A 15,379-nucleotide genomic window follows, 5' to 3' on the forward strand; every position below is an offset into this window, starting at 1 on the left:
TTATATTTTTAGTAATCCGTTACTTATGAGTTTCTTGCGGGCCCTATTTTTATAAATCCGCTACGTACAAGTTTCTCGCACGCCCTATTTTTATTCATCCACTACGTACGAGTTTCTAGCACGTCCTATTTTTACTCATCCGCTACCTACGAGTTTCTTAGGTGCCCTAATTTTATTCATCCGCTACTTAAGTAGCGAACAGTGTTTTATAATTTATATTACACAAATTATCAAAAACAAATTATTTATATTTATTTTTAATTTTTTTTATTATACTTTTTTCGGGCTTGCGGACCGCCCGCGGCTCATTCTGCCTAGCCCATATTTTAATCGGCCTTTATCGGGCCGGGCTAAAAAGCCCGGAAATAATTCGGGCAAGGATTTTCAAGGCCCGAGCCCGGGAAAAAATTGGGCTTGGCGGCCGACAGATTCGGGCTAGCCCATTTTGACGGCTTTACTTGTGCTTGGATAAAGTTTTTAATAATAGTAATATTTTGGCTTTCATGTATTTTAGATAAAAAATTAAGTATTTCAAAATTTTGATATGAAGTTATTTTAGACATATAACGAGTATATATTAAATAATATTAATTATTTGAAATTTTGTAGACATGAGCAATATGATAAGAGTGGAAATAAGGGGATTAGTTTTGTGAGTGGGTGAAAATAGGGTGACTAAAATTGTAATAAAATAAATTATTAATTATCAATAATGTAATTGAACAATATTCTAGATATGATTTATTATTTTTTAATTTAAATATGATTTGGTCAAACAATTACTATTAATAAAATTAATAATTTTGTTGTATGATTCAATCAATAATTCATTTAATTATTTATTTAGGTGTATAAAATATTTAAAATAAGTTGAGTAAAAAAAAATATTTAAAATAAGGTTCCTAATAAATATTTTAAAACTATTGTCGACAAATAATAAAATATAAAAGTAAAATAGTTTAGACAGTAAAAAAATAAATTATCTTTTTGACGGAAAATGAACGAATGAATTATTGACACGCTACATTAAGTTTGTGAACAAAGTCTCTTTTGTTAGTTCAATAATCTACTGGCTAGATTCACACTATAAGTGTGTAGAAGTGAGAAATTCAGAATCCACACTATGAACATTCAATAGTGTATGTAGTAACTACCAACTAAACTACAATTACGAAACTGTTGCGAATAAAGTGTTATGTTATAGTATAGAATATATAAATTATACCAAAAAGTAAAAATAGAATAAATAACAAAAATAATAATCATGTGTCTAATGGTATATGTTTGAGATTTTAAAGTATACTTGAGGTCTTAATTTTCTATATCAATTTTTGTGTTAGATCAGTCTTCGTTGTTGGATGGTGAAATTGCTCTCTAAATTAGTTACTATTTATTTTTGGAGCGGATATCAAGTTAAAAAAATAAAAATTAGGACCAAGATTGAGCAGAACAATTTAATGTTATAGATGTTAGACAGAACATGAACATAAAAGAAACCTCAACGGTATACAAATTTATGTGACAAACCCAAACTGGTATTTGACCGTTGCAGCAATATCTAACTCTCATTCAGGAAAATAATATTAAATTAATAAACTTCCCATAACCAGCTCTCACAATTCGACCGTTATAAACCTCTTCCTCCTTCTTCTTCCTTAATTCCTCCGAATCAAAAAAACCTCTCTTTCTCTCTCTATCTCTCTCTGTTTCTCTTTCTCTCTCTCTCTTTGATTTCACAGAGAAGAAAAATGGAGTCACCACAAGCAAGAAAATCTGGGATAAACCTCCCAGCTGGAATGTCCAGCATAGCATCACTCCGCCTCGAAACCCTATCAACTCCACCATCATCCGCTTCGCCTCGCGCAATCTCAAACCTTTCATCATCACCATCTTCAAAAAATTCTACATGTAGTGATAGATTCATACCATGTAGATCATCATCAAGACTCCACACATTCGGTTTAATCGATAAACCATCACCGGTTAAAGAAGGGAGTAATGAAGCTTATTCCAGATTGTTGAAATCTGAGCTTTTTGGATCTGATTTTGCTTCTCCTTCTTCTCCTGCAGGTCCTTGTTCTCCTAGTAAGAATATGTTACGGTTTAAGACAGATTCTTCTGGTCCTTCTTCTCCGTTTTCGCCTTCTCCTTCGATTTTTGGACAATATTCTGGATTCTCTAATGAGTGTTCTACTCCTCCTAAGCCTCCTAGGAAAGTCCCTAAAACACCCAACAAGGTAAGCAAGATCTTCTATTTGAACATGAAATTGTTTAATTTTATTGTATTTTTTAATTGAGTTAGACCTTGTTTTTTAGGATTTGATTAGGTCTAAAATGTATGCTGATTTTGTTGTAGATATAGTTACCCCTAAACCCTAAGATAGAATCATATATTCATAGCATAGGTCTTACTGAATGAGATAGTGCTATAAGGTTTTAAAAATCTGTATGTTACCGTGAAAACAGCCGCGACAAAATGGTATAGGTAGCTGCTGTTACTGTTTTCCACCATTTTTATAGAGTTAAAAAAATAAATTATGCAACAACGCCATTACGGAAGAGACAAAATGCTAATAGACATAGACTTCTGTTTTTTTCAATTGAAATGAATAAAAATCACCATTTTTAGTACAAATATATTCAATAAGATTTGTGCAACATTGTCATCAATTCACACCGTCAGCAATTCACACCGCGATAATAGCTGTTGTGGTAACGGTTAATGTTTCATTGTGATCCTTAATTAATTAATGTTGAGGAGAATTGCAGCCGATGCTCGTGCGGCCTCAAAAGCCCGTAGTGCCTGGAATCCTGATCCGGTCATGAGTTGAACAATTTGAGTCCTTTGTTCTTTTTAAATAAAGTTGATTTTTTGAACTCTAGAATTAAAATTGTATATGCATTATTCATTTCTCAAGCTCTAAAACTTTGCAAGTTAAGTATTTAACAGTGTCTTTGATACAGTAAAAAAAATTCTTAGAGAACTAATAGTGATTTATGAATGTTGATTGCTAAAATTGAACAAGTGTTTTTGCAGGTTCTAGATGCCCCTTCACTTCAAGATGACTTTTACTTGAATCTTGTGGACTGGTCCTCACAAAATACTCTAGCAGTGGGACTTGGCACTTGTGTTTATCTCTGGAGTGCTTCAAACAGTAAAGTGAGTATGAATCTGCCAAGTGCCAACAATAACATTATCACAAACATGTACAATAATAATTAACCTATATCTTTGTGTGGCTTTCTTTCAGGTGACTAAGTTGTGTGACTTGGGACCTTATGATGGTGTATGTTCTGTCCAGTGGACTAAGGAGGGTTCTTTCATATCCATTGGTACAAACCTTGGTCAAGTTCAGGTACCTTATTAGCTTACTTAAAAATTTATTTGCTTTTACAATCAATGTATTTGAATTTTGATTTGATGATAGAGAATAATGAGAGCATTTTTGTCTTATGGTAACAGATTTGGGATGGTACTAAATGCAAGAAGGTGAGAACAATGGCAGGTCATCAAACAAGAACCGGTGTCTTAGCATGGAATTCTCGCATATTGGCTTCAGGGAGTAGGGATAGGAACATACTTCAACATGACATGAGAGTTTCAAGTGACTTTATTGGCAAGCTTGTTGGTCACAAGTCTGAGGTAAAAAGAATTTAACAAACAAATACTCATTGAACTAGTAATAATGTTTTATAAGGTCAATTATTTATGTAAATAGAGAAATTGATGCCAACTTTTATCCTTCAACTTTAACAGGTATGTGGATTGAAATGGTCCTGTGATGACAGGGAACTTGCTTCTGGTGGTAATGATAATCAGGTATGTCTCTCTTTCCAATGCTGTCAAACTCGATATCCTTCAAGTCAGAACTCGAGGATCCTAACACGTAACAATAATCACAAGACCCTACCAATTCTACTTAAAGTGACATGATTAAATAAAGATAACAAAGACTTAGGACATGATTAAATTATATAAAGTGAGAATTGAAAAATAGAGACTCTTTCTTTCTTTTAACAAGATTAAAGCACACACAAAATTGCATCATTCGATACTTTTTGTTTAGTTTTGTGAACTTTTAATTCACCTCTTCTTCAATGTTATGTTATGAGCAGCTATTGGTATGGAATCAGCATTCTCAGCAACCAACTTTGAGACTCACAGAGCACACTGCTGCTGTGAAAGCCATTGCTTGGTCACCTCACCAGAGCAACCTTCTTGTGTCTGGTGGTGGAACTGCCGATAGGTGTATTCGTTTCTGGAACACAACAAATGGCCACCAATTGAACCATGTTGACACTGGAAGCCAGGTTTATTTTTGTTCAATATTACAACAAGAATCCATATAATGAAAAAAGAGTGCATCTTATCTTATTAATTTAATGCCATAATCATGCAGGTGTGTAACCTTGCTTGGAGTAAAAATGTGAATGAGCTAGTCAGTACTCATGGTTACTCACAAAATCAAATCATGGTGTGGAAATATCCATCACTGGCAAAGGTATTTTACTTTGAAAGTTCAAGATATACTTTAGAATAATTCTAACCAGAAATGATTATTTAAGTACAAAATGTCTTAACCTTATGGATATTTTTTTATTAGGTTGCAACTCTAACGGGTCACAGCATGAGAGTACTATACCTTGCAATGTCTCCTGATGGTCAGGTATTAATGTCTACATAACAACATGATTAATTTATATATATATATATATATATATATATATATATATATATATATATATATATATATATATATAATAAATTGTTCCTTATTTTTGTTTACATCAATTTTAATTCAATGATGAATAATACAATTGCAGACAATAGTGACTGGTGCTGGGGATGAAACTCTGCGGTTTTGGAATGTTTTCCCATCAATGAAAACACCTGTAAGCATCTAACCAATTTTCAATTATGCCTATAATATAAAGCACGGGCAGTCCTTGAATTAGGCGTGTTTTCGTGTCGGACAGACACAACACTTATGATTACTTATGATTACATTAATTATATTATTTTCTTAACTTATTATCGGTATCACCGTGTCATTGTTGTGTCCGTGTTCATGCTTCATACACTTATCCTATATTTTCAATGCTACTTGAGTCCTAACTTTTGTATTTGCTGTCCTTTCAGACCCCAGTTAAAGATACAGGCCTATGGTCACTGGGCCGCACCCAAATTCGATGACCCATTAAGCAAAAGCCTCAAATGAAACTGAAACAAGGAATTGAATCTTATTATGACAGAAGAAGGAATTGAATCTTATTATGACAAAAGATGATGAAAACTGAAAAGAAATTGTTTATACAATTTGTATTTAGATTAAGATTATAGATAATTTTTTTCCTGTATTTGGGAATCACAGACACATTGACTTTGACACTACCGTATCATATAACATACTTATACTTATTATACCAAAGACAAGCATAGGAAACCAACAATTTGTGAAGTTTTTCATCTAAATTCATCATTGTGTTACAATAATTGTTTTACTTTTTTTTCCCTATTGTTATTGGCATTGCATTTGTGTTTTTTATTCATTTTCTGAAACATTTTTCCGTCTTCTATCAAGAATAAAGGCTCAGAAGAAAAACTTGACCAATAAAAAAAAGGCTTAGAGCTTCTTCCTTGATAGAACTTCTTCCTGAGTCAGAATAATAAACATCAATTTAACTTTTAAACTATCAGTCTATCACTATTTTCTTTTGTCTCTAAGTGTATCTCAAATGGTAGCTATCAGGCATATTATTGAAGTGGTCGGGGTTCGAATCCCGGATTTCACATTTCTCCACATTTAAATATGTGATAATTTAGCCACTAGGCTACTTAACAAAAAAAATAATAATAAATTGACGGATTTTAACTCTCCTTTCGATTTGTAAGAGGATTTGATATTTATAAAATCCAACCAGTGTCTACCATATTGGTTAAGGAAACAAAAATAAATATTTTATGTAAAAAATATTTTTAATTTTTTTTCAAGAGACGTGAGGCCGTGGGAATAGAAATGGCTTGGAGGCAGGTTTTTTGCAAATTATAGTGGAAAGTGGTTTTAAGGTGCTCGTTGACATGGTTTCAGCCTTTCAAGGGAAATGCAATATTAGCGGAGCAACCCCTATTTTTATTCGGTGGATTCGTGATCTTATGAATTTATATTGGCAGGTCCATATAACCCACACTCACACTAGGCATGAAGGCAATACAAGCGCTAATTTTCTAGCTAATCTTAGTCTTGCGCTGAGTTTCATGGAAACCCATATTTTAGAGACTCTCCTCCTAATGAGCTTCATAATCACTTATTTAATGACATATCTGAAACTTACATATCTAGACTCGTTTAAATCCGAGATTTTTTTTCTTGAACTTTGCCTTCTTTTTGTTTATAAAAGAAAATAGTATCCGAAGCACTAATTACATTTCACTTTAAAAAATAGAACAAAATATATTTTGGTTACGTTGAATAATATAATCAAAGAGATAAGATGCCAACATTTCCATCATGTTCTCTCTACGTATCAAACACTAACATAGTAAACCATTTGGGTTATGCACTCATTAGTCATTAGTTTACAATTACGGAAATTAAAGAAGACTATTAGGTACGCTGGAATATGACTCGGTCTCTCTCTCTCTCTCTCTCTCTCTCTCTCTCTCTCTCTCTCTCTCTCTCTCTCTCTCTCAGGGTACAAATACCATCATATGATGTACAAGTCACCCATGTTGAATAAATAAAACCCTGAATCACACAAATTAGGCCAGTTAAATTTCAATTAACCTGTAAATAAATACTATTAGGCTATAGAGTTAAATTTCAATTAACCCATAATATTCATATGGAAACATTAGTTTATTTTTGGCATTAATGGCTGACTTAATTTTAAAACAATAATAAATATCGATAATATTTGTACTTTTGTTTAAAGAAATATATAAATAGTTTTGTATTAGGCATAAGTTCAACTCAGCGTCGAGTAAGACCCAATTAGGTGTTAAGTTTGAGAATGGATTATCTCAAATGTGATTTACAATTGAGAGAATAAAGTATAATCGAACACCATCTAAATTCATCTTCTCTAAATTTTTATATGTTTTTCTCTCTTGATCAATGCTAACAAATCACATTTTATTCTCTCAAGTGTAAATTACACTTGAGAGAATACATTCCCGACAAGTTTGGTCAATAGCATGTTGGCTCAATGCCACACGTTCCTGTTCAACGGCCACAGAAGTCGATACTTCTGTAACAGCCGACAGCCATCGACGTTGAGGCCGCAAGATTGCCCTCAAAATGATAGCATTGGCTTCGTGTTGGGAACTATATACCCCTTCTCCCGCAGAAGAGTCAGATAATTTTCTTACTGATCTCTAACTTCTTACTTCACGCAAACACTAACTTGAACGTTAGAGTGTCTTGCATGTACATCCCTCTTAACATCTACCCTACAAAGAGACGTTGAGTCAATGGTCAAAATTCTCTTGATCAAGTAAGATCGTAAATATAAACTAGTAGAATAAAATATAGGTAAATTCTAATATGGACTACTTCATCAAGTAGTCCATGGTGGACCAGTCATAAATAACATTATAACACATACGAATTTTACAAAATTCACCGTTGGATTTAAAGTTTATATCATATAGATCATCTATAGAAAAATTTAGAAAAATTGAAAATCATTTGATATGTTATTGAGACACATCAAGATTAACGGTTTATTAAATAACATAAATCTTGATAGATCCCAATAACATATCAAATGATTTTCAAAAAAATTTTAAAAATTTATGAATGATCTATACGATATAAACTTTCAATCCAACAATAAATTTCGTAAAATTCATATTCAGTAGATCACTTGTTCACAGTGATCCATCGTAGCATTAGCCATAAAATATAACAATTACAGTCAATAATACTATCATTTTTCATTTTCTTTTATCCTTGCAAAATGAAAAAGCAAAAATTAATCACTTATTGAAGAAATTTGTATGGAGCACGTGCATATGGAATTTGGTGCAATGCAAGGTGCGGATAAGGATCCGGTAAGAGAAGGAATATACTTAGTTGCGGCCATGAATGTCCTAAGGCCACATTGTCATAATCAACTTTTCATTTTACTACTAAAAAAACAAAAACAAGAGATCGTAGTCATCACAAACAACTCACAATAGTGGTGGGACATATCCATGAGCTCATGTTGAGATATATGGATAAGATGTGATTTCAAATTTTGCTAGTCATTCATTTACACCAAATACATTGTGAGGCAATTATGACTCATTTTCATAACCGTCAATCATTATCAAAAATCAATTTCAAGAATATCATTATTTCTAAGTTTATCAATTATTGTCATTAGTCTCATCCTAATTGATTCATTCATCATCAAAAGCAAAAATAAACAAGTAGATGTGATTTTAATGGACCGAAATTCTAAGTAGTGTCTCTCATGGAGATGGATTCAGTGTCGCCAAACTGCATGTATTAAGTACATACGGATTCTTTGATCTTGATCGGATTAAACAACTCAGATGTTATTGAATGCACTGTTAGGACAACTGCACTCTAATCTAGTCCAAGTGGTTCAATCTCTTATCGGTCCAATCTCTTACTACACAAAATGACAACTGAGATTCCAATTTCAATTTTAATATGGATCATGCTAACTAGTGTTCGCATTTATAGATCTCTTAAAAATAGAAAATTATGTGAACCCTTCAAAAAAAAATATTTGCTTTTTGAGGCAATATTATTGCCAAGGATAACAACAAAAAATAAAATATGTTGTAGTACATCAATTTATAAATATTTGAAAGTACACTAGTAACAAACATGAGCACATAGAAAGTACATTAGTAAGAAACAAACAAACATGAGCAACAACTTATATAAATGTTGTCAAGAAAAAAAAATCTATAAATGGAACAAAAGATGGTATAAGAAGGAAATAATTTTTCTTTTTCTTGTGTCATATTCTTTAGACAATTGTTACATTACATACAAATGAAAAATGAATTAACAAAAAAATTAAAAATCAAAGAACAGCATAAGTTCCTGTTAGAGTAACCTTTATTGCATCAAATCATTTACAAAATACCAACCCAAATGAAATTAACGGTTGGCAAAGAATTTGCTGTGAGAATATTACATGAAATTAAATCAAAATGTACAAGTTTTGTTTTCTTCTTTTACTGTTCAACAACATACATAAGTCCCTTTCTTTCTACACATGAATGGACACCCTTTCCGCTGAGGTTTCTGTAATCTTCAATGTTGCTCCTGTTCCACCTTGATGCTTTCCATGTTGCTTGATTTGGTTCTGAGACCAGTAAGCATGTGCTCCTAAAACTCTGTCCAATAACTCCTGAGGTACCGGCTCTCCTCTCCTTTGTTGAGGGGAGATTTTCGCAGTGTGCACTAGTGTTTTCCATTTATCCTGCATAGACATATAAGGCCTTGTTTAGTAAACAACTTAATTAAGCGCTTATAGCATAAGTACTTACCATATAAATGTTTACGCATAAATGCTTGTGGAAATAAATGAAAACCACTTATGGACATGTCATAAGTTGTTTCCATAAGATATGTCAAATAGCCGGTAAAGTGTCTATGTCAGTAGATAAGCTCAAATAAGTTACTAATCAAATAGGTCATCAATCTCATTAATCATCATGACACAATTAAGCAATGCTATTACCACCATTATAGCATAAACTTCTTTTTGCCAAACTACACAAAACATATTGAATCAACACAAATGTATCAAAATATCTTTCTAAAATATACAATGCAACTGATAGAGTGGCTTCATATCAAACAGAAAACATGAAATCAACAAATATAATCACAAGGGTTGGATCCAAACTAAGTAGTAACCATGTAACGTTAATAGCTTGAGAGGGAAGGAAAGAAACAATTTTTACCTTTAAATCTACATAAGTTCTATGATCAGCATTCTCAAAAGCTCGCAACTTAACATCACGCCACCTGCAAGAAGTTAACATTATCAGCAAGCCAGTTTTGTTGTCTATATGCAGGTAAAGCTGATGTATTACTAGGTAAACGCGTACCTTCCAGTCCCAAGTTCTTCAACTGCATGAACAAGTGCTTCTACCTCAGTTACAGAGAATGGTCTCCTGGTTCGACGATGTATAAACTCGGAACGCTTGACTTTCTGACTCACAGGGACCATAGCTAATGGTTCGGTACTAGCCGGAAGAGCAACAATCGCTCTGGAATGATCTGGTGTTATTTTGTCAACTATGGTGTCAGTGGGAGAACAAGTAGAGTCATGGTTATTTTCAACTAGAGTGTCTTGATTTGTCGGCAAATTGATGTCACACACGGGATCAGATATCCCTGAATCTAATGCAGGAGTTTCCGGAGACCTAAAAAGTTAAATGATGATATTAGGTATATAGTGTCTAATAGTAATAATCAACTTAAGATATCTGAATCATAATCATAAGCAAATTTCATTTACAAGCACTACCATTTCCCTTTCATAAATCAACTATGGAAACGAAAAGAAACTATGTTATCAAACTTAGCTCACCTGATAGGTTCGGATGTTTCGCATTGAGAAGAAGGATCACCAACACAAGAAACAGGAAGAGAAGCTAGTAGAGAACTAGGCTCCAACATGAAACTGAGGGCATCCAGATTCTCATTGCAAGATAAACCAGTCTGCTCAAGTGTTCTATTGTCATCTCCAATGTCTTCTCCCTGAAGAAGAACACCGACATTCATACCGCCTCCAATTATAGCCATAACTGCCTCCATGACTGTCCTCTACAAAAACATTATAGCAATACACAATGCAAAGGTTAGATCCAAATGTATGGATGAATCTTTAACAACAATAATAATTTTTGAAACCAAAATAAATATATGTATTTAGCAAGATTTATACCTTTAGTGAACCAACAGTTGCAGTTTCGGGAACCTCGATGTAAAGCTCTGGTATCTTAAACGACTTAATGCGAAATTTCACTGTTCAAAAGGAACATATATCACATGAGTAACGGTTTAGTGTACAGAATCCTCAGTTACCATACAATAAACGATGAAGGGATATTAGAGAATTAGTTAGTGGTTACCATGAGAATCCTCGGTTACTTGCAGTTTCGAAGAGGAGCTAGGCTTGTGTCCATCCATTCCTTTCTCAGGCGAATTTGACACACTCTCGCTGCTAAATCCTCCATCAGAAGTTACTCCAGAAACCCGGTCAAAGAATTTCCTCCTCTTAACAATGGTGCTGTGGCGAGATCTGTCGGAATTGTTACAAGTCTTCCTCTTACGATAAAGAGGTACTTCGAGATCTACAAATTCAATAATACTTTTTTAGTTTAAAACACAATCAAAACAATCATGGTATGTATGCATTTGGTACCACACTTACCAGATCTAGAAAGTTCACAGTCCTTCAACTTTGGAGCAACGTTCCAGTATTTAGAAGACAGCAGATTCTTGATTCTGCGGTGTGCCATGCGTCGTGGAGACCTAAAAGCCTTCGACTTAGTGCAAACCTTTGTGCACCTTAAAAAGTTTTCGTCATCATCTCTAAAATCTATCTTAATGCCATTCCCACGCTTGGCAAAGGAATCGGTGGGGAAAGGCTTCCTATGAAGTGGATATTTTACATTAGTTTTTGAGTCGGCCAGAGAAGGAGACATGTACAATTCTAGCCGATCTTTCAAACCACATTTATCGGATCTGAATCCTTTCTTAATTTTCCTGTTACAAGACTCCCTGAAATTTTCAGGTGCTTCTACTAATCTATTAGTATAACTTCCATATTTATTATATGATTCAACCGTTTCAGTCTTCACATTAGCTATTTCAACTTTTTCCAATGAAAAATCGGACTTCACGTGCAGAAGAGGTTTCTGATCACGGTTTTGTGAGGCTACGTCAGTTGTAAATATACTATCTGTACAGGTTCCTTGATGAATTCCCTCCATCATCGATGGTTTACCTTCATCTTGTCGATCTTGCACAATGACACCTTGGCTATTTGCTTCGGATGCATTGCTAGAAGCAGAACTTTCACTTTCCTCCAATAGCTTGCCAGCTATCGACGCCAATATTTCAAAAGCACAAACTTGACCATCCTCAACCGTTTTGTTTAATGCACCCCTTCCCTGAACAATTGTCAAACATAAAGGGATTAGCGAATTCAAATCACGAAAATGAAATGCATAACACAATTGCGAAGAATGCATCGAGTACTTACTCTTGCAGATCTAGGAGCTTTAGGAATAACCGGAACTTGAAAGCCAGTGAATCCATTATTTACCCTCTTCTTCAACACCATAGTTTAAAGATATATCTCTCATCAAATAATCAGAAGCATCAATACACGAGATCTTCGTCACTGTCATAATAACATTGAAGGAGTTTAACATATTTCAAATCGCAGTTAATATATAGTCAAACGGCTATTGAATCTTCGCATACATCCAAAGAATTAAGTTGAATAATCTAATCTTCAGATTCAATTAAACCGGACAGTTACTTTTCATGTGGATTTATATTTTACAGCATAAAGGCAAAAAAGAATATTCACAACATTAATTTGGCAACTAGCATTGAATTACAAGCGAAATAAATATGATGTGAAATCACAAGATCCATCCAATTGTAACGGTTGAATATAATTTCTGCCCCAATTGAATACACAAGGAACAATTAAGATCAGATTTAAACAAGTCAAAAAACTACCAATTAAACTCATGAATTCAATTTCATTAAACATAACAACAAAAAATGGCTGCTATTGGCTGCAAAGAATGAATCCAGATCACTGAATCCGAAAACTGATCGCTTGAAAGATCGATGCTATTATGGATTCAGATGAATTCCATGGAATTTCAAGAAACAATTCCGATTCCATGGTAATACAAGAATCAAATCCATGATCAAAATCAAAAAGAAAACACACACACCAAAGGATGATAAAAATCAAGATCATCAAAACTCAAAAGTGAAAGAAGAAGAAAAAACTGCTATTTGCTGCAATAGTTGATGAGTGCTAACTGTTGAAGATCAACACAAAACAAACCAAGTTCTTTTTCCAAATCAAAGAACATGGAATCAAAATTCAACACAAAAACAAGTCCAAAACACCCCCACATAAAAAAATTCAAAATTTTCATATTGAAATCAACGAAAAACCACTTACATACGACAAAAACACCTTAACTTCCACGATCGGATCTCAATTCTCAATTCTTCACTAAACCCCATAATTTTCTTATTATTAAAAAAAAAAAACAGAATCTTCAAAATGTTAGAGCAAAATTAATCCACACGCTACCACAATTTCTCTTATTATCAAAATCTCCATAATTCAATAAAGAACTCCACAGATTCAACAAACAATCTTCACCATGATGAGATCGTAAAAACAAACACATCAACAACAAAAAAAAAAAAAAAAAAACACTAAAACCCAAAACCCAAAATTCAAAATTCAAAACCTCTGAAATAAACCAAAACAACAAAAACAAACTCACCTCTTGTAAAAACAACATTCGAACAACGATCCGAGGAATCAAATTGCGATCACGTAACGAAAATTCCGAGGTAACCAATTTTTTTCTGACAGAGAAAAAAATGTCTAAGATCTAAACAGAATTTGCAACTGAAAACACAAAATCCTCAAGTTATATTTTTTGTTCTTTGTTCTTGAATTTTGATTATTTTTTATTTAAAATGAAAAGAAAAGAAAAGAAAAGAAAAAAAGAAATAATTGTTATGTGATTGAGATGAGATGGAAGAAAACAAAAGAATAGATAGAATAGTAGATAGAAGAGTTTAAGACACAAAAACCCACCAATACCCATGAAACAGTACCCTTAAACCCTTTATAGCTACGTTGTTAACACCACATAACCGGATTAGTCGGTAAAAGTGTTATGTTTACCGGTTATAGTAGGTTACTTTTTACAAAAACCCTCTTTAGACCCATTTCTTTCTTAACCCCTAACTCAACCAAATCCAAACCCAAACCCAAACCCATCCTAACCCCTATGACACGTGGAGGCTTGAAATTTTTTGTAAAGAGATGAGACAGAAAATAGGAAAATATTGATTGAGATTTGGCTTTTTACTATTAAGGGGTGAGTGTGTCTGTGTGTGTGTTCATTTTTATTGCTTTTCTTTGATTATCTCTTTTTTATGGTCCATGTTTTTTATCATTCATTTATTATTAGTAGTACTTTCTCTAATCTTATTATAAAAAATTAAAATTTATAGAATATTTGATGTATCTGGTCTATAATGTAAATTAGATACATCATACATTCTATAAAAAAATAAAATTATAATTATATTTTATGAATTTAAAAAATAAATATAGGAAAATATTGATTAGTAGTACTTTCTCTAATTTTTATATATAAAAAAAAATGTTTTTAAGATTTATAGAATATTTGATGTATCTTGTCTATAATATAAACCAGATACATCATACATTCTATTAACTCTTTTTTATAATTATATTTTATGAATTTAAAAAATAATTTTTTTTATAATAAAGATTGTGGCTCAATTCATTAATTTGTCTTTTCAAATAACTTTTTTTTCCTTCTAAATATTCATACGATAATGATAAATTTTCCTTGTGATATTGCATTTCATAAATCCAAATTATGTGACTTTTGACATAAATCCAAATTATGTGACTTTTGAAAATGAAATCCAATTTACTTGTGTTTGACTCTTTTTTTTTTTACTTAAATTTATGTTTGACTTATACTTAAAAAATGGTGTAAATCATACACCTTATGCATGGTGGATTCGAATTACATGTAGGTTTGACTGTATATAGTTTTCTTATAATTTGAGGAGATTTAGTCGTTCGATTAATATCGATTGGTCCATATTTAAAACAGTTTTAATAAAAGAGGAAAAATAATTTTAAATCTTGGTCGTCCAATTTTAATCCCTACAACATCGCATGCCAGATTTGTGGTGGAGCGAGGAATTAAGCATCAAGAGGATGAAGTCCAACGACAACAATTTGGTTAAATAAATGCTTAAAATACAAAAAGTTTGTTTGTATAGTAAGTCTAAGTTAGAACTAAGAAGTTCAACGTTGAATCAAAATGTAAATGTTGAATAAGATGTAATATAAGTGAGAGGATTTGTATATCTAATTGTGAAGAGGCTGTGATCAATGTTGATGGGAGGTTTATAGCTGACTTTGAAATGATTTAGGTGGTTGCATTGTCACTAATCACTATGGTTGAGCTTTGGACAATTGTGAAAGCTTCAAGTGTTAAACGATCGTGGTTTTATGTAAATTGGGATTGAATTTGATTCAGTAAAAATCTTGTCTCTTAGATCAAATGGGTCTATATAGA

The 15,379-nt window shown here is 32.7% G+C and overlaps 2 protein-coding genes across 2 annotated transcripts; one reads left to right on the plus strand and one right to left on the minus strand.

The window, feature by feature from the left end:
• Positions 1-1,461: 1,461 nt before the first annotated feature.
• On the plus strand, positions 1,462-5,371 carry LOC123918243 (protein FIZZY-RELATED 3). Its single transcript, XM_045970239.1, has 10 exons — positions 1,462-2,237; positions 3,038-3,160; positions 3,252-3,356; positions 3,464-3,643; positions 3,758-3,820; positions 4,117-4,311; positions 4,401-4,502; positions 4,605-4,667; positions 4,825-4,893; positions 5,141-5,371. Exons 1-10 carry the CDS (start codon positions 1,749-1,751, stop codon positions 5,192-5,194), a joined length of 1,443 nt encoding a protein of 480 aa, XP_045826195.1. The 5' UTR covers positions 1,462-1,748; the 3' UTR covers positions 5,195-5,371.
• A 3,575-nt stretch (positions 5,372-8,946) lies between these two features.
• LOC123918244 (telomere repeat-binding protein 4-like) lies at positions 8,947-14,158 on the minus strand. The gene is made up of 9 exons (XM_045970240.1): positions 13,529-14,158; positions 12,247-12,387; positions 11,413-12,154; positions 11,111-11,332; positions 10,924-11,003; positions 10,567-10,802; positions 10,082-10,399; positions 9,935-9,998; positions 8,947-9,447 (listed from the first exon to the last, which is right to left on the minus strand). The coding sequence occupies exons 2-9, from the start codon at positions 12,325-12,327 to the stop codon at positions 9,235-9,237; spliced, it is 1,956 nt and encodes a 651-aa protein (XP_045826196.1). The 5' UTR covers positions 12,328-12,387; positions 13,529-14,158; the 3' UTR covers positions 8,947-9,234.
• Between the last annotated feature and the right edge of the window lie 1,221 nt (positions 14,159-15,379).

Source organism: Trifolium pratense, linkage group LG3, assembly GCF_020283565.1.
Source record: "Trifolium pratense cultivar HEN17-A07 linkage group LG3, ARS_RC_1.1, whole genome shotgun sequence".
NCBI classification, from domain to species: Eukaryota; Viridiplantae; Streptophyta; class Magnoliopsida; order Fabales; family Fabaceae; genus Trifolium; species Trifolium pratense.

Coding starts and splice junctions, on each gene's coding strand:
- LOC123918243 (XM_045970239.1), top strand. CDS start 1,749: ATGGAGTCACCACAAGCAAGAAAATCTGGGATAAACCTCCCAGCTGGA. Junction 4,312..4,400: donor ATGTTGACACTGGAAGCCAG/GTTTATTTTTGT, acceptor ATAATCATGCAG/GTGTGTAACCTTGCTTGGAG. Junction 4,503..4,604: donor AATATCCATCACTGGCAAAG/GTATTTTACTTT, acceptor TTTTTTTATTAG/GTTGCAACTCTAACGGGTCA.
- LOC123918244 (XM_045970240.1), bottom strand. CDS start 12,327: ATGGTGTTGAAGAAGAGGGTAAATAATGGATTCACTGGCTTTCAAGTT. Junction 11,333..11,412: donor CTGTGAACTTTCTAGATCTG/GTAAGTGTGGTA, acceptor TTGAATTTGTAG/ATCTCGAAGTACCTCTTTAT. Junction 10,803..10,923: donor CAACTGTTGGTTCACTAAAG/GTATAAATCTTG, acceptor ATGTTTTTGTAG/AGGACAGTCATGGAGGCAGT.